The sequence below is a fragment of the Caloenas nicobarica genome, chromosome 4 (assembly GCF_036013445.1).
Source record: "Caloenas nicobarica isolate bCalNic1 chromosome 4, bCalNic1.hap1, whole genome shotgun sequence".
Lineage (NCBI taxonomy): Eukaryota > Metazoa > Chordata > Aves > Columbiformes > Columbidae > Caloenas > Caloenas nicobarica.
The window spans coordinates 24,551,508-24,575,370 of NC_088248.1; the positions used below are offsets into that span (position 1 = coordinate 24,551,508).

Here is a 23,863-nt window from a genome sequence, read left to right on the forward strand (position 1 = left end):
TTCAGCCTGTTTGTCAGGAGATATTTAATTCTGTTTAGCGGCTTGCTTCCTCCTCTGCAAATTCCTTACTCTGCCTTTGCTCAGGAATAAGATTCTGCAGCTGTTTTTCCTACAACAATGAAGGAAAACGCAGCGAAACACTTGCCTACCTTTTCCCAGCTTTTCAAGTGACTTTAATGAGAAATTTGGCAGGAAATCCATGTCAATATGTTTTCTAAATGGGGGATAAAAGCGTCAAGGCTTAAAGGAAAAACAGTAAAAAGTGAAAAGTTAGAATACGTTGCAGGAACTACTGTACTGAGGGTTCACCCGTGCATGTTGGTACACTGCAGATAACAGGCGTGCGAACACCTGCACGCACCGAGCGCTGCTTCCTCAGTCCCCAACTAACACACAGGGCTCTTTTCACAGAAGGCAGGTTACAAATCCCCACTAAATCGGCTGGCAATTAACTTACAGATCGCCTGAATCGCATTATCCTTATTTAGTCAAATGGTTTTAATTTCCTACGCGTGTTTCTGAGCACAAGGGCTGCGTGGTTCTGGGCTGGCGGTACGAGGCTGTGCTGCCCTCTTTGCATGTCCGCAGCTGTTCCCTCGCCGGCCTGCACCTCTGGAAATTAAAGAGAAAAAAAGCTACACTTACAGCGTCTGCGAATTGGTATGTATCCGAAGTCTAAAATGCACATCTGTAGTATGTACTGTGCTGTTTCAGCTAGCAGGTTGCAAGACTCAAGTTTGTACTCGTCAGAAATAAGAGAAATAATAGCTCACTTAATTTTGGTTTCTCTGGTTGGTTCCAGTATTCAGAAAAAAAAAAAAAATCAGGCTATTTTTTTAAAGGGTTTGAGCCAGATTCCTTTACAAAACTTCTCTGAAAGCTGCCTACATCCCTAAAAATCAACGTTCATTTTCTATAGCCATAAAATACTGTGAATCACTGCCTGCATTTAAAAGAAGATCAACCAAAATGGGCTTCTGAATTTTGCCATTCAAAATTTTGCTACTGCTCCTACGGTCTTTTTTTTCTGTTTCACCTACAAGTCCTGCCGGTGCCAAAAGCTTTGCAGGTACACTGGCAGGAGTGAATGTGACTTTGCTTTTTATACAGACAATACCTCTCAAGGCATACAAATAGGTTTAGTGAAATTGCTTGAAAGACCTGATGTTACTGTGGTTCAAGCAGGTTTAAGTCAATGGAACTTCATAGTGCATTTTGTTGTTGTTCTATGTTTTTGTTTTGTTTTGTGCCCCTATGTATCTCCGGAAAATGAGACTTTGCACTTTACCAGTCTCAGAAGAATACACAGGAAACTGACCGTTCCAAGAGTTTCATTTTCTGTGCATTGGAACAGTGGGCAAGGAGGTTTCATGATAGTTTTTAGGCAAGTCGTTACATTTTGCCATTAGTAAAAGGTTGAATCTCAAGATCAAGTACTTTGCCTCCTGACAAAATTTTCTGAGAATAAATATCTCTGAAGAAAAGGGTTTTCTATTAGGCTTGAACTGAAATTGATGCTGAAATCAGTGGCAATAACAATATTTTAGAAAGATTCAGGAAAAAGAAATGAAATTTTTAGAATTCCCAAAGAGTTCTTTGATTTTATATTCAGCTGATGCAAAAATAATGTATTATACCCAGAGCTGATATGATGAGGATATGAAACACTTCGTCATACTAATGGATATTTCTGAATATGGCGGGCAGTACACATTGAATCTCCCCCTCATTTCTGGTCTAAAGTAGATTTTTGCAAGACATTGTCACTGAATTCTAGGAAACTTATTGTTTGCTTAGGAATTGATTTACTTACCGTTTGTCACGGTTGTTTTGTTGTCCTGCAGCACATATTCTGACTGCAAATGTTTCATGGCTGTATGTCATATTAAACACAATAAATGATCATCTAAACAAAGCCTAACGTAATATTAAAAAAAAAAATCCTAAGGAGCAATTGCAAACAGCTGACAATTACATCAGCTGTAAAGGAGCTGTATTCCTGGGGGTGCAGTTTATGGCTATATCAGAAATGGAAAGGTGAGTTTGTGAAATGCCCAACTGTCTGTCTCACTGTGAGTACTTACGCTACAGTGAAAAAAAGGCCTCCAGAAAAGAAAAGCAATCCCAAAGCCTAACTCTAGCACACAGGCGTTATTTCCACTGTTAGATGAGATCCAAATCTCTACTCTCGGAGGTTTCCATGAGTCACTCAGGCAAAGCCCTGGCTGACCCATCTCGGGAGCGAGAAGCTGGGTGAGGGGACCTCCCTTCTGCAATGTTCTTTGCAAAGATAATGCGACTGGTAAATTAAACTTCGATGTACCATCTGTTCTCAAGAACGACCCTGTGAAAGTACCATGATCCTGTAGTTATGAAAATAGTTTCTGATCCTGCGCTTATTCTCTGCCGGTCAAGTTCAGCCTGGAAGACTGAACTTGTTTAATTCCTGATTTGGTTTCTAAAGAACATTTCTGAAATTGTAGTGCAAGTGATGAGGTAGATTTTTATGCTGGTCTTCAGAAAACAAAACAAAACAACCAACCAAACAAAAAAACCCCTAGAATTTAACTATTCTGTTGATAATGCCCGAGGTCAGACTCCACCTCACTCTCCCCCATTTGCACAAACTCTGTTTAGTATGCTTGTAACATTACATCAGTAATACCGAAACATTAAGCTGAGAAAAAATCTGATACTGATCTAGATACTCTGTAGATGCAGTGATCAATCAGGTCAGTCACACTGTGTTCTGCAGAATCCTGTCTTCACGCTTTGCTGCTGGCGATTCCACAGGTCAGGGGATTTCGTAATGTGTCTCTGCGGCGCTGACTCTGTGGCTGAGTGTTGGGTACCTTGCTCTGGGTGCTTGCAAACCTCTGGTCGTATGGTGAGACTTGAAGGGAAAAGTCATGACGGATGTCCAGCAAAATTAGCCCAGAAACTACTCTACAAATAGCCTTATAAAACTAGCTGCTCTCCTGCAGGTCAAGAAGCCTTCCCTGGTACAAGCTGAGAAGAGTTGATACAGTTTACCAATAAAAGGCCTCCAGACTTCAAATGCGGCACATTTAATCGATGTTCAACTTACTCAAAATTCATTTCAGCTTGAATTCAAGCTAGGCCTATTATAATTGTATTTGGAAAACAGTTTATTCTCATGTTGCAGCAAAATTGGGCCAAGATTACTGATTACTAAAACATTAAGCCCTTATATTTTTGCCGGCGCTGAAGACTGCTGTTTTGTCAGAACAGGCAAGCTTGGGCTAGATTTGGGATAACATTGCTGGGAGCCAGATGAACTGGCCTTTCCATGCAGACAGGACTGTTGCCGAAAGCAGGACTTCCAGCAGTTCCACCGATACTCATAAAGGAGAATTCAACTGCCTGTCAAGCAAACTTGGCAAACTGACAAGGGCGGGCTTGGTTTTTTTATGTGGCCATATGACTGCATTAGATTAAATGGCTTTTTTTTTTTTTTTTTTGCAAGGCTCATTTTATGATTGCTCTCCAATTCATTCAGTGTGCCTGAAACGGTTTCATAATTTGCCTTCTTCCTCACTGCAAGCAGAGGAAGGATGCTCAGGTATGGGACTGAGCACCTGAGAGCTCTCAGCTGCTCATCTCCCCTCACGGCTCCCATCAACTGCTGTGTTACTGTAATAGCATTTCCCCCAGTCACAATTAAAGTAATTAGACTTCGATGAGTCAACACAATCCATCAAGAGAGGCCAGATCCTGCCTCCTGCCTCAGCTACCCTATGCCACCTAGAAAGCATATAAGGGACAACTACCATCTAGTTTTTGACATGGAAAGCAGATCCAAGGAAGAGAATTACTTGGCAGCAGTGCCCATTTCCATGTTCCTATAGCCTTGGCAAAAATTATTTGGATTTATAAAAATAAACCAACAATTTTTATATTTTGTTATTATTGCACAGGAAGGCTGGACGTAAGAGCCCCACAGCAGGTCCAGTGGCAAACACGGGATCAAACAAACAAATCTTTCTTCTCCATACCTAATCAGTTCTACACCCCCTCTGTCCTATTTTTCCATTTTTTAGAGGAAAAATGGCAGCAGGCCAGCCACACCTCAGCATTCAGATGTCGGACTGGAATACAAACGGCATCCCCGGCAGGCAGCAGTCCTCTCCAGACTTAGGTGGCAGGGGAGGGAGCGTACTAACCTTCCACAACATCTGCTACCACGTGAAGATGAAGACTGGGTTCCTGTGTTATCAAAAAACAGCACATAAAGAAGTTTTGAGAGATGTCAAGTACGTATTTAAACATCGCTTTAGGGTGTGTATATGTTTTATTTCTGCCCGGACAGCTAAGTCCACTCCTGTCACTGAGCTGCTAAGTGTGATATACAGGATTTGTTCAGGGTTTCCCTCAGCCCGGGGAGGGATGTCCTCCTGGCCACCATCAGTACAGGGACACGCCAGCTAGCTCTGGTTGTTCTGCATGACCTGGCATGTCTCCCACTGTGCTCTGGTGTTTAACTGAGATAGCAACAGCCTGTCCTCTGTGCTGGCGTCTCATTCCCTAGCCTCGCCTTTGAGAAGGTTAATTCTGGAGGTTTAACTTTAAATGTTTAAGACAGTAGTATAATCCAGGGCTAGGTTAACTTTGAAGACGTGTAAAGTTTTCTCCTTTTTTTTTTTTTTTTCAACATTGAGCTCTACTGCAGTAAAGGAATCGCATCGTTATGGCTTCTGTTCAATAATCTATGCATCAAGTTTGCCTGTTCACAGTTCAATAGTTAGGCTGAATGACAGGTACTCGCAGAACATGCCATTCCAAGCCACCTGTGACTTTCAGCTCCCTAACTTCAATTTCTATCATAAATATTTGCCCTTTTGTGTACCTCTGTCTGTCCTGCTCTTTGCCATATGCAACTTCCATAACTCCTAAACATAAGCTTTTAAAACCTTTCCTACTCTCTGTAGGTTATGGTAACTCAATGGTCGTTTGCAACAATGTGAGAGGAAGGCCAGCCTTGTGGCTTATTGAACAAGACCAATGTTTAAAACACAACACGCCTTCCCCTTTTAGGAAATGCAACATCTGCATTTGTTTGGTTACACATTGGCGTTTTTTTGTTAAAATCATACATAACGTAACCTAACGTATGCATAATGTGTATGCTGCTTAATCTATGGAGCCTGAAATTTCAACAAAAAGAAACTGAAGGAAGAACAAGTATGCATCAGAGCAAAGTCAAGCCTTCCTAAGAACAGCTGCCCTGGGCCAGACCCAAAGGCAGGTACTCAGGTCACTGACACCTGGATTGCTGATAACAGCCAGTACCAGAGTGCAATTCACTATACACCTGGTATCGTAACACAGAGACAGGCATTTGTACATGCAGTGTGATTTTTGCGTACACCAAAGCTTGCTGAGAGCAAATTTTAGGAGCTAGTCAGGAGAATTCGCAGCAGCACCTTCACGTGTTCCAGCAAAAAGAAAAAAAACAAGCCAGCAGCATTTCCATATACTGTATCATTTCTAGAGGGTCTTTTCCCCAAATACTTAACAACCATTACTCTCTGGCTTTTGAGTTTCACCTGGCTTAAAATCGGGTACAGAGAAACTATCAGCTGCAGTTTCTGTAAGTACAGACAAAGCCCGAGTATGTTCTGTCTACAGGGAGCTCCTGCAAGAATAATAATTTTAGGTTGAACGTGGTTAAAGCATGTGCTTCCCTTCTAGAGATCCAGAGGGGAAAGCAGGCATACAAGTTTTGTTACATTTTACTAAGGTTTCTGTGTTGTCTGCATTATATGAAGATTAGTTCTTCTTGAATTAGGAATAAAAATGAAGGTGGAGTTTGATCATAAATAGTGCTTGTGATCGGGCAGCTTCATTAATTCCAAAATTATTGGGATGCAGAAGGTAGTTCTACAGATATTAATAATTTACACTAGCCTACCAGATGAAACAGGATGAGCGAGAAAAAAACACCCCATCTATTGCGTAAAACCTATGTGTTTTGTCTTACAGTGGCATCATGAGACCAGGACTGAATGCAATTTTGGGACCCACTGGCAGTGGTAAATCTTCGTAAGTGCCCTCATTGCTCTACACAGAAATTACACCAAGGAGGAAAAGAACCTGCACATATTAGCAGTGATGTAGAGTATTTTCAGGGAAAGATTTCGTTTTCACTTAGGTCTGTGCAAATCTCACTAGTTTACCAGAAAAACCCAAATATGAAAAAAAAGACTATCAGCTTACGTGACAGAAATGAAATTCAATTTTAGTCCACACTTTACTGGTACACTATCTTTACGTATCATTCTAGGTTAAGCTCATCTTATTGAGTGAATGGACACAGATGCACTGTGAAATTGTGCAGATCTCATTTCCTTAGCAAACAAGGACAAAAGAAACTCGGCCCTTAAAAGTTGCTGGAGGTTTTCTAAATAGCAAATGTTTACCAGGAGATGCTTGTATGGAGTTGTTCACTGTTGTTCAGAGAGCTTACCCCCTGCACACTCATCTGACCAAGTCACCCACTTTTCTCCTAGTCTACTTGACATTTTGGCCGCGAGGAAGGATCCCTGTGGGCTTTCTGGTGACATTTTGATCAACGGAGCTCCTCAGCCTGCCAACTTTAAATGTACGTCTGGATACGTGGTACAGGTACGTAATTTTTATCACTCTGTCACCATCAAACACAGTTAGATGCAGTTCTCAGACTCAAAAATAGACATTGCTAAGAGACCACCAAGTTTTGGGTTTTTTTTGTTTTGTTTTTTTAAATAAAGGATGATGTGGTGATGGGAACCCTGACTGTAAGAGAAAATTTGAAGTTCTCAGCAGCGCTCCGTTTGCCAAAGTCAGTGAAGGAACAGGAAAAAAACGTACGAGTGAATCAGGTCATCAAGGAACTGGGTTTGAGCAAAGTGGCAGATTCCAAGGTAAGGTGTGTAAATATGGTGCTTAAATCATTAACAAATATTGAGTGATTTATTTAATTAACCAAATGGCTCAGCATGGCAGATTAAAGAAAAAAAGTAAAATTAAATTGACTGTTTCAGTAATGCTATAATTAATAAAATTTCTGTATGGTGATCTGTACAGACTCTGCACTGATATTGCCATACCCTATTACAGGGAAGGGTAGTCTGTGGCTGGAGAAAAAGGGAACATCTCAAGTATAATAATACTAACATCAGAAAATGTCCTATATGTGAGGTAACATCTACATCTGTACCTGAGAGTAGGGTCAAACTTTCTTACGACTCTTCCCAAATGCTGCCATGGAGGTAGGATGCTGTTTACTCATGTGTTTATTATCAGGCCAAACTAGACAAGTTTCCCGTTTTCCGGCAGGTTGGCACGCAGTTCACACGTGGGGTGTCTGGAGGAGAGAGGAAAAGGACCAACATTGGGATGGAGCTCATCACGGATCCTGCCATCTTGTTTTTGGATGAGCCGACTACGGGACTGGATGCCAGTACCGCAAACGCGGTCCTGCTGCTTCTGAAAAGGTGACGGAAACACCTCCCCACTTTCACCGCTCCGCTCTGCTAATTACAGTTAGAATGAGCAAATGGGGAAATTTGATGTCTACTTGTTTACCAGCGAACCACAGCTGCAAAGCGGGTAGGAAAAAGCCTGTAGGAATTCTCTCGCTCCAAAGCAGCTACTCACGGGAGTACACAAAGTGCCTTGCGTGAAGTGTGCGGGACTGCAAATTGCCTGTGATAATTACAGATGTTGATGTTCATGTCTGCCTGGGCCAGAAAAGTGCTAAAAATGCCTGTTGTACAGTCTGGTAAGGTGATGGATTTTAACATGGACTGTAGCTAGAACACCACTAACTGTTTCCTCACAAAATCTCAGGTCTACCTTTGGGAAAACAAGCGCAACGTACTCTCTGCTTGCAAGGTTCATATCATTTTTGCATTTACTACGAGCAAAGAGGACTCAAACGCCTCTCTCCAGAGCTTTCTGTTTGCATCAAAATCTTCCCAGGACCTTCCCCTCCAATAACATTCTCAGTGAAAGGCAACTTTCTCTTCTTACACTGACACTATAAATATGACCTAAATATTTTATTTTCCTTTTTTCTTTTTCTTTTTTTCCTTCCCCCTCCAAATGAATCAAGCTTAACCAAGTCTTACCCGAACTTGCAAATTCTCTCATCTAAATGCTGAGATGACTTGCAAAGCTAAAATCTCTGTCGTTCTTTACATCCAGGATGGCAAAACAAGGGAAAACCATCATCTTCTCCATCCACCAGCCTCGGTACTCCATATTCCGCCTGTTCGACAACCTGACGCTGCTGGCAGCGGGGAGGGTGCTGTACCACGGCCCTGCCCAGGACGCCATCCAGTACTTCCAGTCCATCGGTGAGCACCACCCACGGCTGGGACGACTGTGGAACCACCTTCAGCTTGCACCAACCTGAAGAAAAACGCCAATAGTGCTTGATCAGAACGGGACATAGTGTCTAATAGCACGTCCAGGTTTTTAACAGGCTAAGCATTTCTCTTGGTGACTCACCTCGTGGCCCGGTTTTGGACTCCTCACTACAAGACAGACATTGAGGTGCTGGAGAGAGCTCAGAGGAGGGCAAGGAAGCTGGTGAAAGATCTGGAGCACAAGTCTGATGAGGAGCAGCTGAGGGAGCTGGGGCTGTTCAGCCTGGAGAAAAGGCGGCTGAGGGGAGACCTTATGGCTGTCTGCAACTACCTGAAAGGAGGTTGTAGCATGGAGGGTGTTGGTCTCTTCTCCCAAGTCACAAGTGATAGGATGAGAGGAAATGGCCTCAAGTTCTGCCAGAAAAGGTTCAGATTGGATATTAGGAAAAATTTCTTCCTGGAAAGGGTCGTTGGGCATTGGAACAGGCTGCTCAGGGCAGTGGTGGAGTCACCATCGCTGGAGATGTTTAAAAGATGTGTAGATGAGGTTCTTAGGGACATGGTTTAGTGCCAGAGTTAGGTTGATGGTTGGGCTCGGTCTTGAGGGACTTTTCCAACCAAAATGATTCTAAGGCCTGTGGTGCAGGCCGCCCAGCAGGCGCGATGGCTGTGCACAGCCTCCTGCCGGCCACGCCGCCACCGCTCAGGCCTTGTACTGCTGTCCCCGCAGGCTACGAGTGTGAGCCCTACAACAACCCTGCCGACTTCTTCCTGGACATCATTAACGGGGACTCCACCGCGGTGGCCATGAGCAAAGCCGGTGAAATGGACACAGGTATGAAACACGGAGCTGAGGGAAACTATCACAGTGTGGATTTTGCCAGAGGGTGTCCAGCACAACACAGAAAGATCACTGACAGGTGTCAAACAACCAATAACCACGCTGAACACTCATACGGTTATTTGTATGCATGAGAGTCTCACGTGCTGCTGATCCGTGTTACTTTTAAAAGGTAAAAGAAAAAATACCCACACCATTCCTAAATCCTTTTTGTTTATATGTGGAAAATAATTAGCATAACCTGAAATAAGTACCCAATTCACATACAGCCCTATTATATAAAACATTCCTATCTATGCAAGATTAGTTTGCCTCTCATAAATAGGTATTTAGTAATTTATCCTTGCTATCCATTTCTTCATAAACTGGCCTGAATATTTTTGTGTTGCACTCAAATTATGAGATATCAAAGGTGAAATAATATTTTCCTGCATGGAAGTTATGATGTCTGGGAGTGTAAGAAACTGTTTTGTTCCCTCCCAACACAGAGAAAGCGCTTCTTTCATCTTTGAGGCAAATCGACTGAAGTCCTGCAGAAGCAGAGAGGATAAATCAGGACAATTATTCCAGTTGGGGACGTAATTTGATGCAGTTGTGACTTGTATCTTTTTCCATAATGGAATGCTTTATCTATTAGGAAATTGCTACTTTCCTTCTTCCGAGTAGGGTGGGAAGAGAGGGTGGAGATAGGGGACCAGTGTTCTCCTGATGCTTCCCTGAAGTTGTGGTAAGGCAGAAGTTAACCCCAAACTAACACATCAAATCTCTCCTACATTCAGTAGCAGGCTTTTTCATACTGTCTATTGCTACTCATCAATAGCACACTCTCTTTTCCCATGAACGAATAGGGAAATTAAATAATGAATATGCTATGTGCCCAAACACACAGCTTCACTATGTTTTTACCAAAGAAACAATCTACATTCAGGGTCTGACTAATATTAGAGCAGGCAACACACATTGTATTTGTCATTGGAAAAGCACACACTGGACTACAGCTAAAATTTCTTTATGACAGACTCCAAAGTTTGACTGAAGCAGACACTTGCAGAATTACCTGGACCTAAATTTCCTGGAGGTCTAGGGTTGTCACATCAGATCTGCGAAACATATCATGTACAGAAACCTGGGGGTGAATAAATAATTTTTTGATGAAAAGTCAGATTGATGCCAGTTTGGAACTTGATCAGCAGACAAGGTTTTACGTAGTCAGTCTGATGTGAAGCTGCTGCCTGTGGGACAGGCAGCAGCGACAAACATGGAGGTTTGGTCTTATTTATACCAACTGACTGCAATGAAGCACTGGAACTCGATACGCATATTAATTCTTCTGTTTCATTAGTAACTCTCCCACCCCAACATAGCTCTTCCAGCTTAACTCCTAAACAATCTTCCCGTCCCTTACATAAATGCTCACATTGCTTTTCAACCTTTTCAGCAGACAACACTGAAGAACACAGTGAATATGCTAAAAGCTTGGCTGAGAGGTTAGCAGAAAAATACTGCAACTCTGCCTACTACCAAGAAACAAAAGCAGTACTACAGAATATTTCTTTGGGAAATAAAAAGAAAACAAAAGCAATTTTCCGACAAATCACATATGCCAATTCCTTCCTTCATCAGCTGAAGTGGGTGTCCAAGCGCACATTTAAAAATCTGGTAGGAAACCCTCAAGCTTCCATAGCTCAGGTAACGCTATTTGTATCTATTCTATTGTGATATATGTTGAATTTATTCCACTTCTGTATTAGATAAGTTCTTGGGATGGTTGTGCCATTTGATACTTCAACCGAAGCTAGCATCTGAAAAAAGAGCATTCAAGGTCTGGAAATCAGATTCTCTAGAAGATGCCTTGAACGCTCCCAAACAACCAGCATAAGGGACTGTTTGGTAATTAATTTTGGACTACTGAGACCTTGGGAGGCAGGATGGGAGGCTCCCAGCCAGGAGCAGATTATCTCCCAAGCAGTTTCCCATATTTGCTCAAGAACAGTCTTCAGACTTGGCTCTAAGGATCTAGGCTTGGCACTGTGGGATTTGGCTTCAAATGTTCTTCTGTCCTCCAGGGAAAGTTAACAGACTACACTTGCTGACTTAATTAAACTTCAGCACACAATGAAGTGCTGGCAGTTGGCTCAAGTGTAAAAATATTTTCACAGTCCTGCACTGTGTATATCATTTGGTCATCTGACTGTTTGCAATGGTGATGTCTTCTGGAGAAGATGCAGTGAAAACCACGATAGGTTCTAACACCTGCTGCCGAAGATGAGTGTGTTCTACATGACTGGCCCTGTTAGTGCTGCTTTTTCAGAAGAATCAACACCAAAAGCGTTGATTTCTTCAAAGCTGCACATAGCCCTCAAAAATAATGAATGCCTGGCTGACCTCTGCAGAACAACTAATCCTCAGGAATCCCCTAATTCATGAGCCAAACTCTGCAATCCCAGCACAAGCAAAACCCCCACTGCCATTCACAGCAATTCTAGAGGAGCCGAAAGAAAAAATTAGTCCTGAGCAAGGAGTATAAATTATCTTCATCGTGGTTTGTCTAATGGGTGAATGAAGCAGCCCGTGTGGAGGCGAAACGAGGCCAGAATCCCTGAGGTTAAAAGGCTTTGAGTATGTGTGTGTGTCTGTATGCTGATACTATGGAGATCCTTAATAATTGCTTTGTAAAAGCTTGACCTTGTGACAAGAATTAGACTCTCAAGGATCTCATAATACCCCAAGGTCCTGACTTGTTTCTCAAAATCTCTTCCATCTCCCCACCCTCATTAGGGGTGGATTTTACCAGCATTCTTTGAGAGGCACACAGTTCATTAAGCCTTTTTTTGTTAATCTGCTCCAAATTGGTCTTGATATGATCCTTGCTTCCCACTGCAATTGGCTTAGGAGCTGAATTATCCCTGACATTTGCTCCTTTCGGCAGGATCTTAGCGATGGGGTACCACGGATCGAGGGGTTTATGGTATTATGGTTCATGCATCACTCGGGCTTAAAAATGACAGAAATGCTTGATACCATCAGTTTTGCTGAGATTTTTGTCCTTTGTATTTAGCATTTTAAAAGTGCACATTTCAGTCTTTTAAATTATATCCTTGAGGCAGCTGGTATCTTTGCTATGTAAATTGTGTTACCAACTGAAAATATCAGCACACCCGTAGCACAATCACAGTATCTTGCTCATGTTGGAAACAATCCCGTGAATCAGATGCGTGATAGAGCCCAACAATTACACACCGTGGAGCATGAAAATAAGATGCAGTCAGGAAAGATTGTTTTCAGTTATCGGTTGCCCAATTCCTGTCAATCTATACCTACCCACTACATATTTCAAAAAACTATTGAAGCTTTGAAAGTAATAACACTTTTTTTTTTTTTGCATTTAGGTGTGTGTTACAGCTGTCCTGGGACTGGTTGTAGGAGCCATTTTCTTTGGACTTGAAGACAACTCCGCTGGACTACAGAACAGGTGAGTCAGTTTAGGTACAGGATACTCCAAAATTTGATAAAGCTCCCTCCTTGTCGTGGTAGGATAACGAACAGTTTGGATGCTGAGAAAGAACCCGCAAGCTCTTCATGAATCATAGAATAGATTCATAGAATAGTTTGGGTTGGAAGGGACCTTCAAAGCTCATCTAGTCCAACCCCCCTGCCATGAGCAGGGACATCAACCAGATCAGGTTGCTCAGAGCCCTGTCCAGCCTGGCCTGGGATGTCTCCAGGGATGGGGCATCCACCACCTCTCTGGGCAACCTGGGCCAGGCTCTCACCACCCTCAGTGTAAAAAATTTCTTCCTCCTGTCTAGCCTGAGAAATCTATATATTATGAAATATATATATATATTATGAAATACATCTACCTCTGTAAAGCAAATGCTTCCCCCTTCATACCAGTATACAAGCCAACACTAGTGACTTGGAGGTTCTTCTGCCTCTAGGAAGGTCCCCACAGAACTGAGAGGGGACGCAGTTCTGCCCAGCCACGCTGTCACCTGGATGAGCAGTCAGTCCAACCCAAGTGAGTAATGCTACTTCTGTAGGATGACTTTTTTTCAGTGCCCATCAGGTTGCTGAAAACGCTGAACCATAAACATCATATTAAAAAGGCTTCATGCAGCATGGCAGCATTTCAACTCATTTTCTGCAAAGACTTCTCCAAGATAAAAAGGTTAAAGATTAAAATATACAGACCTGGCTACATCAACCTGGGTAACTAAAGCTTTGATCTTGCACATGCTTCTCTATACACACTTGAGTTTACCAACAGCAAGCCAGAAGGTGCATTTAAAGCTGGATTTTAACACAACTCTGGTCTCTGTATCATTTTGACGGCTTTATGTATGTGGCCTGACAAACGGGTCTGCAACCAAGAAAGCTCTGGATTTTTAGCCTTGAAACAAGGAAAACCAGATAATTTTATATCCTTTGACTGCATCAGAGAACATACAATCCTTGCATGCGAGTAACAAACACTGCCTGTACCACGTCTACTTCAGGCTTGTTATGGACTCAGACTTGTAGCCAAGCCTCTTCCCATGGAATTCAGGATGAGAGGTCCCATACTACTGAGCTGCAGTAGTGGAAATGGATGCAGTAGTGGAAACGCTATATTTACATCACTTTTAAAATAATAACCGCTTGCTGTTTTGCTTTTTGTAGAGTGGGTGCAATGTTCTTTCTGACCACCAACCAGTGCTTCAGCAGCATCTCAGCCATTGAACTCTTTATCGTGGAAAAAAAGATATTTATGTAAGTAAAATATACAAAAAGGTTAACGGGATCTGCTGTTAGGCAGTTTGTTTGTTTGCTCACCTTCCTGCTGTAGCTAAATGACATTTAAGTATGCCTAGTGCAGAGTTTTCAAATTATTTCACTGTCAGTGCTGTTGCTCACTGCAAATGCGCTGTCTTAGCCTGTAGAGAGTTGTCTGCGAATCCCCAAAACAGTACTTATGATTGCAAACAGCTCGGAGTTTAAAATTATTAACATATGTAGGAAAACAAGCCTGATTACACAATTTAGGTATGGATTAATAAGTTTGTGATTTCCTGGTGAGGACAGTAAATACTGCTTGCCTTACTAACTGGATTCTTTAAAGCTATACAGATTATACTGTACAGAAAAGGCAAATTATTTAAGATTTACCTTCTCTGCTTTGATGACACTACACAGACATTTGCTAAAAATTAGGTGCATGAGTACCCATATTCATTTGCACAAAAAAATGCCACCGTTACTGTGGTGTATGGCTTACTAGACATTTGCATTACAGCCTAATCATAAAGTAACTCTTTTTTTTTTTCCAGTTTGAGCAAGAATTCATTTGTCTGCAGGTGAAAAGAAACTTACTGGTTTTTAGTGATTAAATTTGTAATATGCTGTATATCTTTGTGTTCCAGACATGAATATATCAGTGGGTACTACAGAACGTCTGCATATTTCATCTCAAAGCTAATGGCTGATTTAATACCCATGAGGACTATACCGAGTGTCATTTTCACCTGTATTGTTTACTTCATGTTAGGCAAGTATTGTCTCCTGCAGTGCCATTACAACCCCCTCAATAAATCAACAAGGCACTCGCATGTATATTTAGATATGCATGTATATTTAGATACGCTAAAGCGCTACGTAAGCATGGCACTGGCTACTGCGCTTGCTTTTAGCACACCGTGCCTTTGACAGAAAAGACACGCTTTCACAGATTTAAGCATTCATATCAGAATCTGTGACATGTCTCGTCTCCACCATCCCTAGAAGGAAGCGTCTTAACCATTACTCCCATATGATTTGATTTATTCCTTCTAATTTATGGCTGTCTTAACTTTTACAAGATACTTTTCCATCCTTGCAAGGACATCTATCAAAGGAAAAGTTTTAAGAACTTAGTACCATGTGATTTCATATCAGCTTGTTCTTTTTGGTGAAATGTCCTCTGGATAGTGAGCAGACTTCAAAAATTGCTGGCACCAACTTTTACAACGCTAGAACACCTTCAAACGTCATCCTCAAAACATGTCCCAAGCAGACCATTTTCCTAGGGTAAGGTTTCAGATCATGACATCCTTTTGGTATGTCCCAAAAGCTTGAAAGCGCAAACAAAATTTAAAAATAATCATGATTCACGTTGGCCTGAGGCTTTTTCCCTAAGGAATGAGAAACAACGCCTCATCCCTGGAGGTGTTGAAAAGACGTATAGCCGATGGTCTTAGGGACATGGTTTAGTGCTAGAGTTAGATTCTGGTTGGACTCGATGATGTTGAGGGTCTCTTCCAACCAAAATGATTCGATGATCAGCAAGAGGTGCCTAGACTGTGACACTGGGGTGAGGCCAACCTTGCCACCAAATCCACAGCCACTCAGAGGCCACCAGGCCTGTCAGGAGAGCTCTCTACTGGAAACCAGTGGAATGCTGTACGTATTGAAAACCTTTTTTTTTTTTTTTCCTGATCCTTAAGGTTTGAAACCAACAGTAGAAGCCTTCTTTACAATGATGTTCACCCTCATGCTGGTGTCCTACACAGCCACTTCCATGGCACTGGCCATTGCAGCAGGACAGAACGTGTTCGCCGTAGCAAACCTGCTCATGACTATCGCGTTTGTTTTTATGACTGTGAGTAGCATTATTCAGTTTTCCGGGCTGAACCCTGAAATCCTAGCAACACTGAAATCTCAAAATCCTAGCAGTGTAGAGTTCAGCCGAATTCTGCAAAATAAGACTGTGGGGTTGAGTGTGTTGAACACCCTGATTTGTCTGATTTGAATATGCTGATACTGTGGGGTCAAATAGTCTGATTTGTTCTTTTAGCTAACAAGAACCTGGGGGCCAGGGTGTGGGTGTGAGCAGGGGGCAGAGCAGTTCCTCTGCCCTCTTCTCCCTGGTTCTGTCCAAAACCAGGACATCCTGCCAGCCAGCATATTGCCTGGAAAGCGGAGAAATGGCCTAGAGCTACATTTCGTTCACTCTCCTTTAGCTTTGCTAAAGACAAATTTGGTGAGCTGAGGATATGACCCACAGCCTCCTGCTCTCTGAGGCCACCACCATAGGTGTCCTCCTCAGCTACAGGGCCAACCATTGGGCATGTCAGAACTGGCCAACACACAAATAGTTACATGTAGACGGCAGGCACCATAAACAACGAGGCAGTGCTGAACCAAGAGCCAAAAAACGGGTTGTCTCATGCTCACAGCACACAAGCAAAAGCAAGCGGACACCTCCAGCAGCTCCACACACTTGAGTGACAGCAGAGAGTTCATATCAACCCATGTGGGACCCACAGACAGGTTTAAGGCACAGGTGGAAGCATTCCCCCATGCTCATTTTGGGAGAAGGACTACATGGGCTTATGGCCCAAAGCTGGGTAACATAAATTATTCCTTCGCGCTCCCCTGTGCTTCCACTGGAAGAGTTTCTTCCTCTAGATGTGCCTTCCCACTTGTTTTTAATCTGGAGAAGCAGAGTCTCCACTACACAGGCTAGTGGAGAACCTGCAGTAACAGCATGTAATTTTTGTTGGGTTTTGGGTTTTTTTGTTGCTGCGGTTGTTTTTTTGTTGTGTTGTTTGTTTGTTTGTTTTTTTTTTAATTTTATTCCTTGCCTCTAGATTTTCTCTGGGTTGCTGGTCAATCTCACAAGCATCGCGTCCTGGCTCTCCTGGCTGAAATATTTTAGCATCCCTCGATATGGAATGGCAGTAAGTTCTGTATTTTCCTGTGTACGGACTTGGAAAAGATTTGCTAGAAAGGAATATCTTTACTAAAATGCCAAACTTTACGGGTTCGTGAGCAAAAGGGAAGATAACTAAATACAGCAACCTCAGAACACGGTGCAGCATCTTGAAACAAAAAAGGCTTCTCATCAACCAGCACCCACTGCTGTTTAGAAGAGCAAATTTCTGTAATTCTACAACACCTCATATGAGGGAGACACTAACCAACCACATCCACTGCAATACAGCTGGATGAAAATTATACAGAGTAAAGAACAATCTTATCCCTAAAAAGCAATTCTTCTCTTTGCCATCAATCAAACATAAACTTATCAAGCTAAAACTTTTTTCCTAATTTGTGAGGTTTTGCAGACAAATTTGGGCTTTAACGTGCCTGTGCAGAATTAGTCAAGCCTAGGGGAGGCACTCAAGCCTGGTGACAGGCGTGCATGACCAGGTGGGGACTGAGCATGTTCCTGTCTTAAAACAAAAAGCAGTGTACTGCTTGATTAAAAAAAAATTGGGATTGGGTCAATGTAATAAATAGTGATACCATCAAGTTTTTAAAATAAATTTGAATTATATCTGATCTTGTTACTGTACCGTTCCTTTACCTACTAATTTCTGTTGTCATTGTTTCTTTTATTTGAAAAGGCTTTACAAATCAATGAATTGACTGGTCTGAACTTCTGCGCCAGTGTTAATAACACAGATTTAATCAGCAACAAGAACTACCGGCAGATAAGCCAGCTGTAAGTATTTTGGTACATTGAAATGAATCCCACCACCAGTAACAGACAAAGTCCTTGAGTATAAGTCTGTTTGTGAGATAGTCATTGATGACCAGCACAATCTGAGCTTTTATAAGGAAAATGAAGTTTTGACTGAGTTTTTGCATTCTATTTGCAGAGAACATTCTGCTTACGGTTATACTTAGTATTTGTAACACTAGAAATACCTAGCATTGTGCTGCTCACTTTTCTTGAGGCTGCATTTACTGGAACACCCACACACTACCATCACACAGCCTCACAAAAATCAGTTTCAGCTTCCTAGAGCGAACAGATTGTAGCTACAAGAATAACAACTTTAGGAACAGAAAACAAAATAGTAACATGCAGCTGGTGTTTGCCTGGCCTGCTATAGACACGAAATCATGCTACGACTTCTGGGGATCTTCCTAGACACTTAAAACTGGCTAAGGCTATAAATGTGTTTGTCTGTATCCACAGGTTGTGTACAGGAGATGAGTATCTGAAAACTCAAGGCATTGATGTGAGCAGCTGGGGCCTGTGGCAGAACCACCTGGCTCTCGCCTGCATGACAACCATATTCCTCATCATTACATACCTGAAACTGCACTTCATGAAGAAGTTCTCTTAAAAACAGAATGAAAAATGCCATTCCCGTTGTTCCGCAGTTTGATAAACTGATCGTGCAACTGACTTGATTGTTTTTCAAGAGACCTTCCTTTGTACTTTTGCTCACGATTACACAGGTCAACAATGTGAATGCCATCCTTGTGTATTAAATACTTAGTATTAATGTATTTGCTGAAATGGCTAGCGTGCCTCAATTATCTTTGCCATAAAAAGTATATGATTCATTTATTCAAGAGACTATTCAGTCTTTCTGCATGTTCTAGCTATGGTTTTGTTAAGCAATAAAACGAATATTTAATGGCTTAACCTGGAAAAAAAAACCCCCTAATAATTCCCTACTTTAATTAGCACCTACATTCACGGGCAAATGATTCAGTCCAAAGTGATGCTGATCGGGACACCAACATAATCTCGACTGCTAATGTAGCGACAGTCGACATCAGACAGTGACAAAAACATCCTTTCCACTCCACGTCTCACGCCCTTTTCTATTTGGGAATCATTGCTGCTCTGGAGTGTACTTGATCAATGCTATCACATTTTTTCTTACCAAGCGCAAGCGGTAGAAACGCTATTTTTTAAATAAAGCTGGCTGTGTGATTTCTTATTCTGCCAGTTTGCATCATCCCTGAATTCTCTGCGCAACTGCTCATGATCTTCACTGCCCTGCTATTGCTGCTACCATGAGTTCTTACTCCTGTTTATAGTGACCAATTTCAAACGCAAATCTAATCGAGGTGGCACCACATTTTTAAGAATCGGTAGGTTGCAGCAACCCTTTTCCTGGGAGCTCAGTTCATTCGCTTGTTACAATTCCCACCTGCAGCCGCACTTCCCAACGCGGATCTCTGCCCCGATCGCTCCCCGCTACTATTTCACGCAATAAAAATTTGCTCTGTTTTAAAGACCTGTCGCTTAATTTCGGCTGTGGCCTCGGGACTCCTCTCCAGCCAGCCCCCCCCTCGAGTTCACGGAGCAGACGTGCAGCACGGAGCACCTCGGGCCGCCGACACCCCCTTGCAGCGGACGCGCTGCCCCTTTGCCCGAAGCTTGGGCGCCGCAGCCAAACAACAACGCGCCCCCGCCGCCAAACCACAACCCGCCCCCGCCGCGCCGCCCCGCTCATCTCCTCCCGCTGTCGCTGGTGTCGCTGTCGCAGCCGAGCTGGAGGAGGGAAGGGACAGGGAGCGGCCGGAGCGGCGGGGCACCGGGCTGCCCCAGCGGGCAGAGCCCCTGCGCTCGGCTGAGGCGTGTGCGGGGCCGGCGGGTCCCTCTCGGACACGTTTTCATAGAATCACAGAATCATTCCGGTTGGAAGAGACCCTCAAGACCATCGAATCCAGACATAACGGAACTCTGGCACTAAACCATGTCCCTAAGAACCCCTTCTCCGCGTCTTCTAAACACCTTCAGCGATGGTGACTCCATCACTTCCCTGGGCAGCCTGTTTCAACACCCAACGCGACCCTTTCGAGGAATAAATTTTTCACAATATCCAAACAACACCCCCCACCCGCTGCAACTCCCCAGTGCAACTTGAGGCCATTTCCTCTCCCATCACTTTTTACTCAGAAGAGACCAACGCCCTCCACGCTACAACCTCCTTTCAGGTAGTTGCAGACAGCCATAAGATCTCCCCTCAGCCTCCTTTTCTCCAGCCCCAGCTCCCTCAGCCGCTCCTCATCAGACTTGTGCTCCAGATCTTTCACCAGCTTCCTTGCCCTCCTCTGAGCTCTCTCCAGCACCTCAATGCCTTTTGTATAGTGAGGTGCCCAAAACTGAACACAATATTCAAGGTGGGGCCTCACCAGCGCCAAGTACAGTGGCACAATCTAGTCCTGCTGCCCACACAATTCTTGATGCATGTCAGGGTGCTGTTGGCTTTTTTGGCCACCTGGGCACACTGCTGGCTGATGGTCAGTTGTCATGTGACATCAAATAAAATTATGTGAAAACAGAACAGTTGCGACGCAAAGGATTTTACCTGCAGTTATGCATAGAAACGCAGTAAAGACAACTTTGAAGCTCTTTCTTGGGCTGTTAATCTCGTTCCTTCTGCGATGTCCGCCATGGTTTATATGGGTCATATGAAGTCACATTTGGCAAATTCTTAGTGCTGCCTTGGTCAGTTTTCACATCAACTGATTTTAACTGGCCCGGCTCTCATGCTAATAGAAAGCGTGAAGTTAAGTGTAAGACAAAGTATTGTTACACTTTTCTATCTCCAAATTTATAAGCAATGTGTATAAGTTACAGTGTGTTAAAGTAAGTTACTCCCCAGCCAAGTCTGGTGTCCCTCTGCCCATTTTCCTGCAAGTTTTCTCCCTGAGCAAACCCCAGCGAGCTCAGCTCTTGCTAAAGGCACCAGGGGCTGTAGTGCTGCCAGGACAAGCTGCTGCCACCCACCCAGAACAGGTGAGTTCCTTCTGCCTTTTTCTCCCTGCACTTCAGTACTTTAAATCTTTTTCCTCCACTAGACTTTCAAGAAACTTACCTTATACTGACACCACTCCTTAAAGGATGGCTGTAGTTTTGTGTCCGATTCGGAAATTATTCACAGTAGAGTGACAGAACTGGAAAAGCAGAATGAGTGCATGCTCTCCTTTTCTGCCAGAAATACTTGGCTTGGAAGCAGTAGTGCTGTATTTTCCAGTAGTGCACTCAGGGCAACGACATGGGGCAGAGGAAGGAGGGTGAAGGAGAATAGGAAAAAACCTACATTTTTCTCCAGCCCCCATTTGCAAAGCCTTTCACCAAGCACCACACAATGGGGCTTTGTACAGCAGTAACCTGTGGCTGCACCCTGAAATATTTCACCATGACTTTTGAAACAAGTGACACAGATCCTGTGGAGTAACATTTTAATCAAACACTTACTCGCAGTTGAACTGCCTGAGAGGAAGCCGAGAGCTGTAGAACGGCGTCCCAAACGTGACTGCAAAGCTGAGTTTGATCGTCTTGTCCTTGCAGCAAGGTCCTTGCTCGGAGTGAGGTTTTTAACTCCCACCCTCAAACGTTTTTGCTGTAGCCAGCAGTGACTGTCCCCAGCTGTGACGCAGAAGCAGCTCCAGCCACCGCAGCGGCCAGATGTTGGTACGCACGGGCCTGTTTTCTGTAGTCGGACACGGGTTTTCTGCAGAAGCCACTCGCTTTCCCCAGCATCTGCTATGGAATTGTGCAGTGGCATTTGATGTTGTTAAAAAAATACCTGGTATCCTAACAGATAGCGAGCAGGTGTTTTTCAAAACCTTATATTTCATGCCCTTTTTTCATTCGGCTTTGTCACAACTCTGCAGAAGCATCCAACAAATGCACTGGGGGGAAAAAAAAAGAAAGATGAAATAGTGTAATACAGATAAAATTACAGATTCCCAGATACAATAGCACTCACTTGGTTAAATTTTCAATTTCCAGCTTAGCTAGAAGGGGATCTTGTACAGAAAGGTGTTGACATAGACCTGAATTTCATGGAGAAACACATGTGGCTTTAAGAACACACGCACAAATAGAATAGCATACACAAACCACATCCTCCACATTACAAAGAGCCCTGAAAAACCGATGAAATAAAGTGCTTGCTCGACTAGTGATATTTCTGCATTTAGCTATTTGAATGTACTCAGTTTTCAGAAAACAGGTTATGACCCTGTTAAGTTTTAAAATCAGTCTACCTGACTCTTGCATTACAAAATACTTAGCTGTTACAATTTGGTAAAGTAACTTCAGTTTCTGAAAATAGACATGTCTTCTTAGATTATCAAGAAATTGTCACCTTAAAACTATACCAAAAGATAGATTTTCTACATTTACACTGGTATGGCTGAACTATAAGTTTCATGTATTTCTGTGTATGTAACTAAAATATAGAGCCAAATATAAATGAAATCATAGCTTTGTAGTACTCAGGCCTTTTTTCTAACTAACAAAATGAATATACAGATAGAATAATTTTGGCTCTGTTTTGCAGTGGCATTATGAGAACCAGCCTTAACGCAATTTTGGGATGCATTGGCATGGCCAATGTTCTGAAGCGTTCAAGCAAAAGGTTTGTTTGACATCAGCTGTATTTACCGTCTGTGGACACGTCAGCACACAGCACATGATGATACCATTTTCTAGGGGTGAATAGACGTATTAACCCTCAGCACGCTACGTTGCCCCTGTTCAAGCCCAGAATTTGGGATATGCACATTCCATCTCGGTGGCACTTCTTGGCTCAGATTAGGCACTCTGATGCTCAGTGACATAACTTGTAAAGCAGAAATATCATTTGTGGTATAAATATAAGCCAGAGGCTTCTGCCAGATGGTACAAAGTTAGAAGACATCAGCAAAATGAAAAGCGGGGTTCTCGACATGGCTGTTCCAGCCGTACATAGTGACTGAATAAATTTTTAATTCTGAAAGAATTCGGCTAATACTCAGCACAGAAGCTGGAAGTATCTATGTTAACTAGACAGGCAAACCAATTTTTACTTTGCTTTTACTTCATTTCATTTACAACTCCAGATTATTTTCAAAATGATTTTGTTTCTTCTTAGGCTATTAGATATTTCAGCTGCAAGGCAGGATGCACATGGGCTCTCTGGGAACGTTTTTCTAGGTATGCAGTAGAGATAAATAATTGCCTTTGCTGTTTATGTCCCCTAAAGGACATATTCTGCATTAAAATGAACAGAGTCATTCCATGCAGATGTGCACAGACATGTCAGGTATCAAGCTTACTGTGATAAAACCTCTGAATACTAGTTTCTAAGTATTGGTATCAATATATGAGTCTATATTGAATGTATTTCCATATATTGATATGTGGATAGTTTATGTACACTGAATTTTTGTCCTATTACTGTTGTGTAATTCTGTGGAAAGGATTTGGTTTAGGCTTTAAGAGCACATCGTTTAGGATAGCCTCACTGGGATAGATATATCTAAGAGTTGTTGCTTGTTGCTTTTTTTTTTTCAAAGTGTCTTTTTCTGTTTGCCATTTGGGAGAGGAGTCCTAGTGTTACTTTGTTCTGCGAGATGTGACCCTACCCAGCTTTGTCTCTGCTCTGTTTTTAGGATTTAGCCAATCTCTATTCTTACTTGCTTGATTTACATAATTATATTTTGGAAATAATATATATGATTTTTTAATAAAGAGATTCCACATATTTCTGGAAAGGAAAAGAACCTGAGTCTAAGCAGTATTTTCTACAAGTCTTTCTTGAAACAATATTTATAATGTTGTTTTAGCAATCAAACCATCAATAGGATCAAATTTTAGTAAGTTCATTGCCAGGATTTATCCCCAAGAAATATTATGTGAGCACTAAATCCTAACCTCCTCTTTTGCTCAGATTTTACATAAGCATTTAAAGTCAATCGCAATATATTTCATACAAGCTATTTAAACATGGAAAAGGTCATCAGGATTCACACTGAGATGCTTCATGCTACTCACATTTGCCAGCATGCATGTTATTAGTTATTCAGAGCAAAATTTCTCACACAAGGGAGGGGAGGAAGGATAAATGCAGAGGTTGAATGCCAGTTGTGTTTTCTTCTTTCACGTTCA

The 23,863-nt window shown here is 42.5% G+C and overlaps 1 protein-coding gene across 1 annotated transcript; it reads left to right on the forward strand.

Annotated features, from left to right (window-relative positions):
• Nucleotides 1-4,068: 4,068 nt before the first annotated feature.
• On the forward strand, nt 4,069-18,308 carry ABCG2 (ATP binding cassette subfamily G member 2 (JR blood group)). The gene is made up of 15 exons (XM_065633573.1): nt 4,069-4,274; nt 6,004-6,063; nt 6,531-6,645; nt 6,771-6,923; nt 7,339-7,496; nt 8,209-8,360; nt 9,103-9,207; nt 10,652-10,902; nt 12,603-12,685; nt 13,876-13,965; nt 14,616-14,740; nt 15,675-15,829; nt 16,821-16,910; nt 17,580-17,677; nt 18,158-18,308. The coding sequence occupies exons 1-15, from the start codon at nt 4,069-4,071 to the stop codon at nt 18,306-18,308; spliced, it is 1,992 nt and encodes a 663-aa protein (XP_065489645.1).
• Nucleotides 18,309-23,863: the final 5,555 nt, after the last annotated feature.

Bases quoted from the DNA above. Each gene is read 5' to 3' on its own strand.
- ABCG2 (XM_065633573.1), top strand. From the start codon at position 4,069: ATGGCAGCAGGCCAGCCACACCTCAGCATTCAGATGTCGGACTGGAAT. The intron at 6,924-7,338 runs GTAAGGTGTGTA...GTTTTCCGGCAG, and splicing joins GCAAAGTGGCAGATTCCAAG to GTTGGCACGCAGTTCACACG. The intron at 8,361-9,102 runs GTGAGCACCACC...CTGTCCCCGCAG, and splicing joins CCAGTACTTCCAGTCCATCG to GCTACGAGTGTGAGCCCTAC.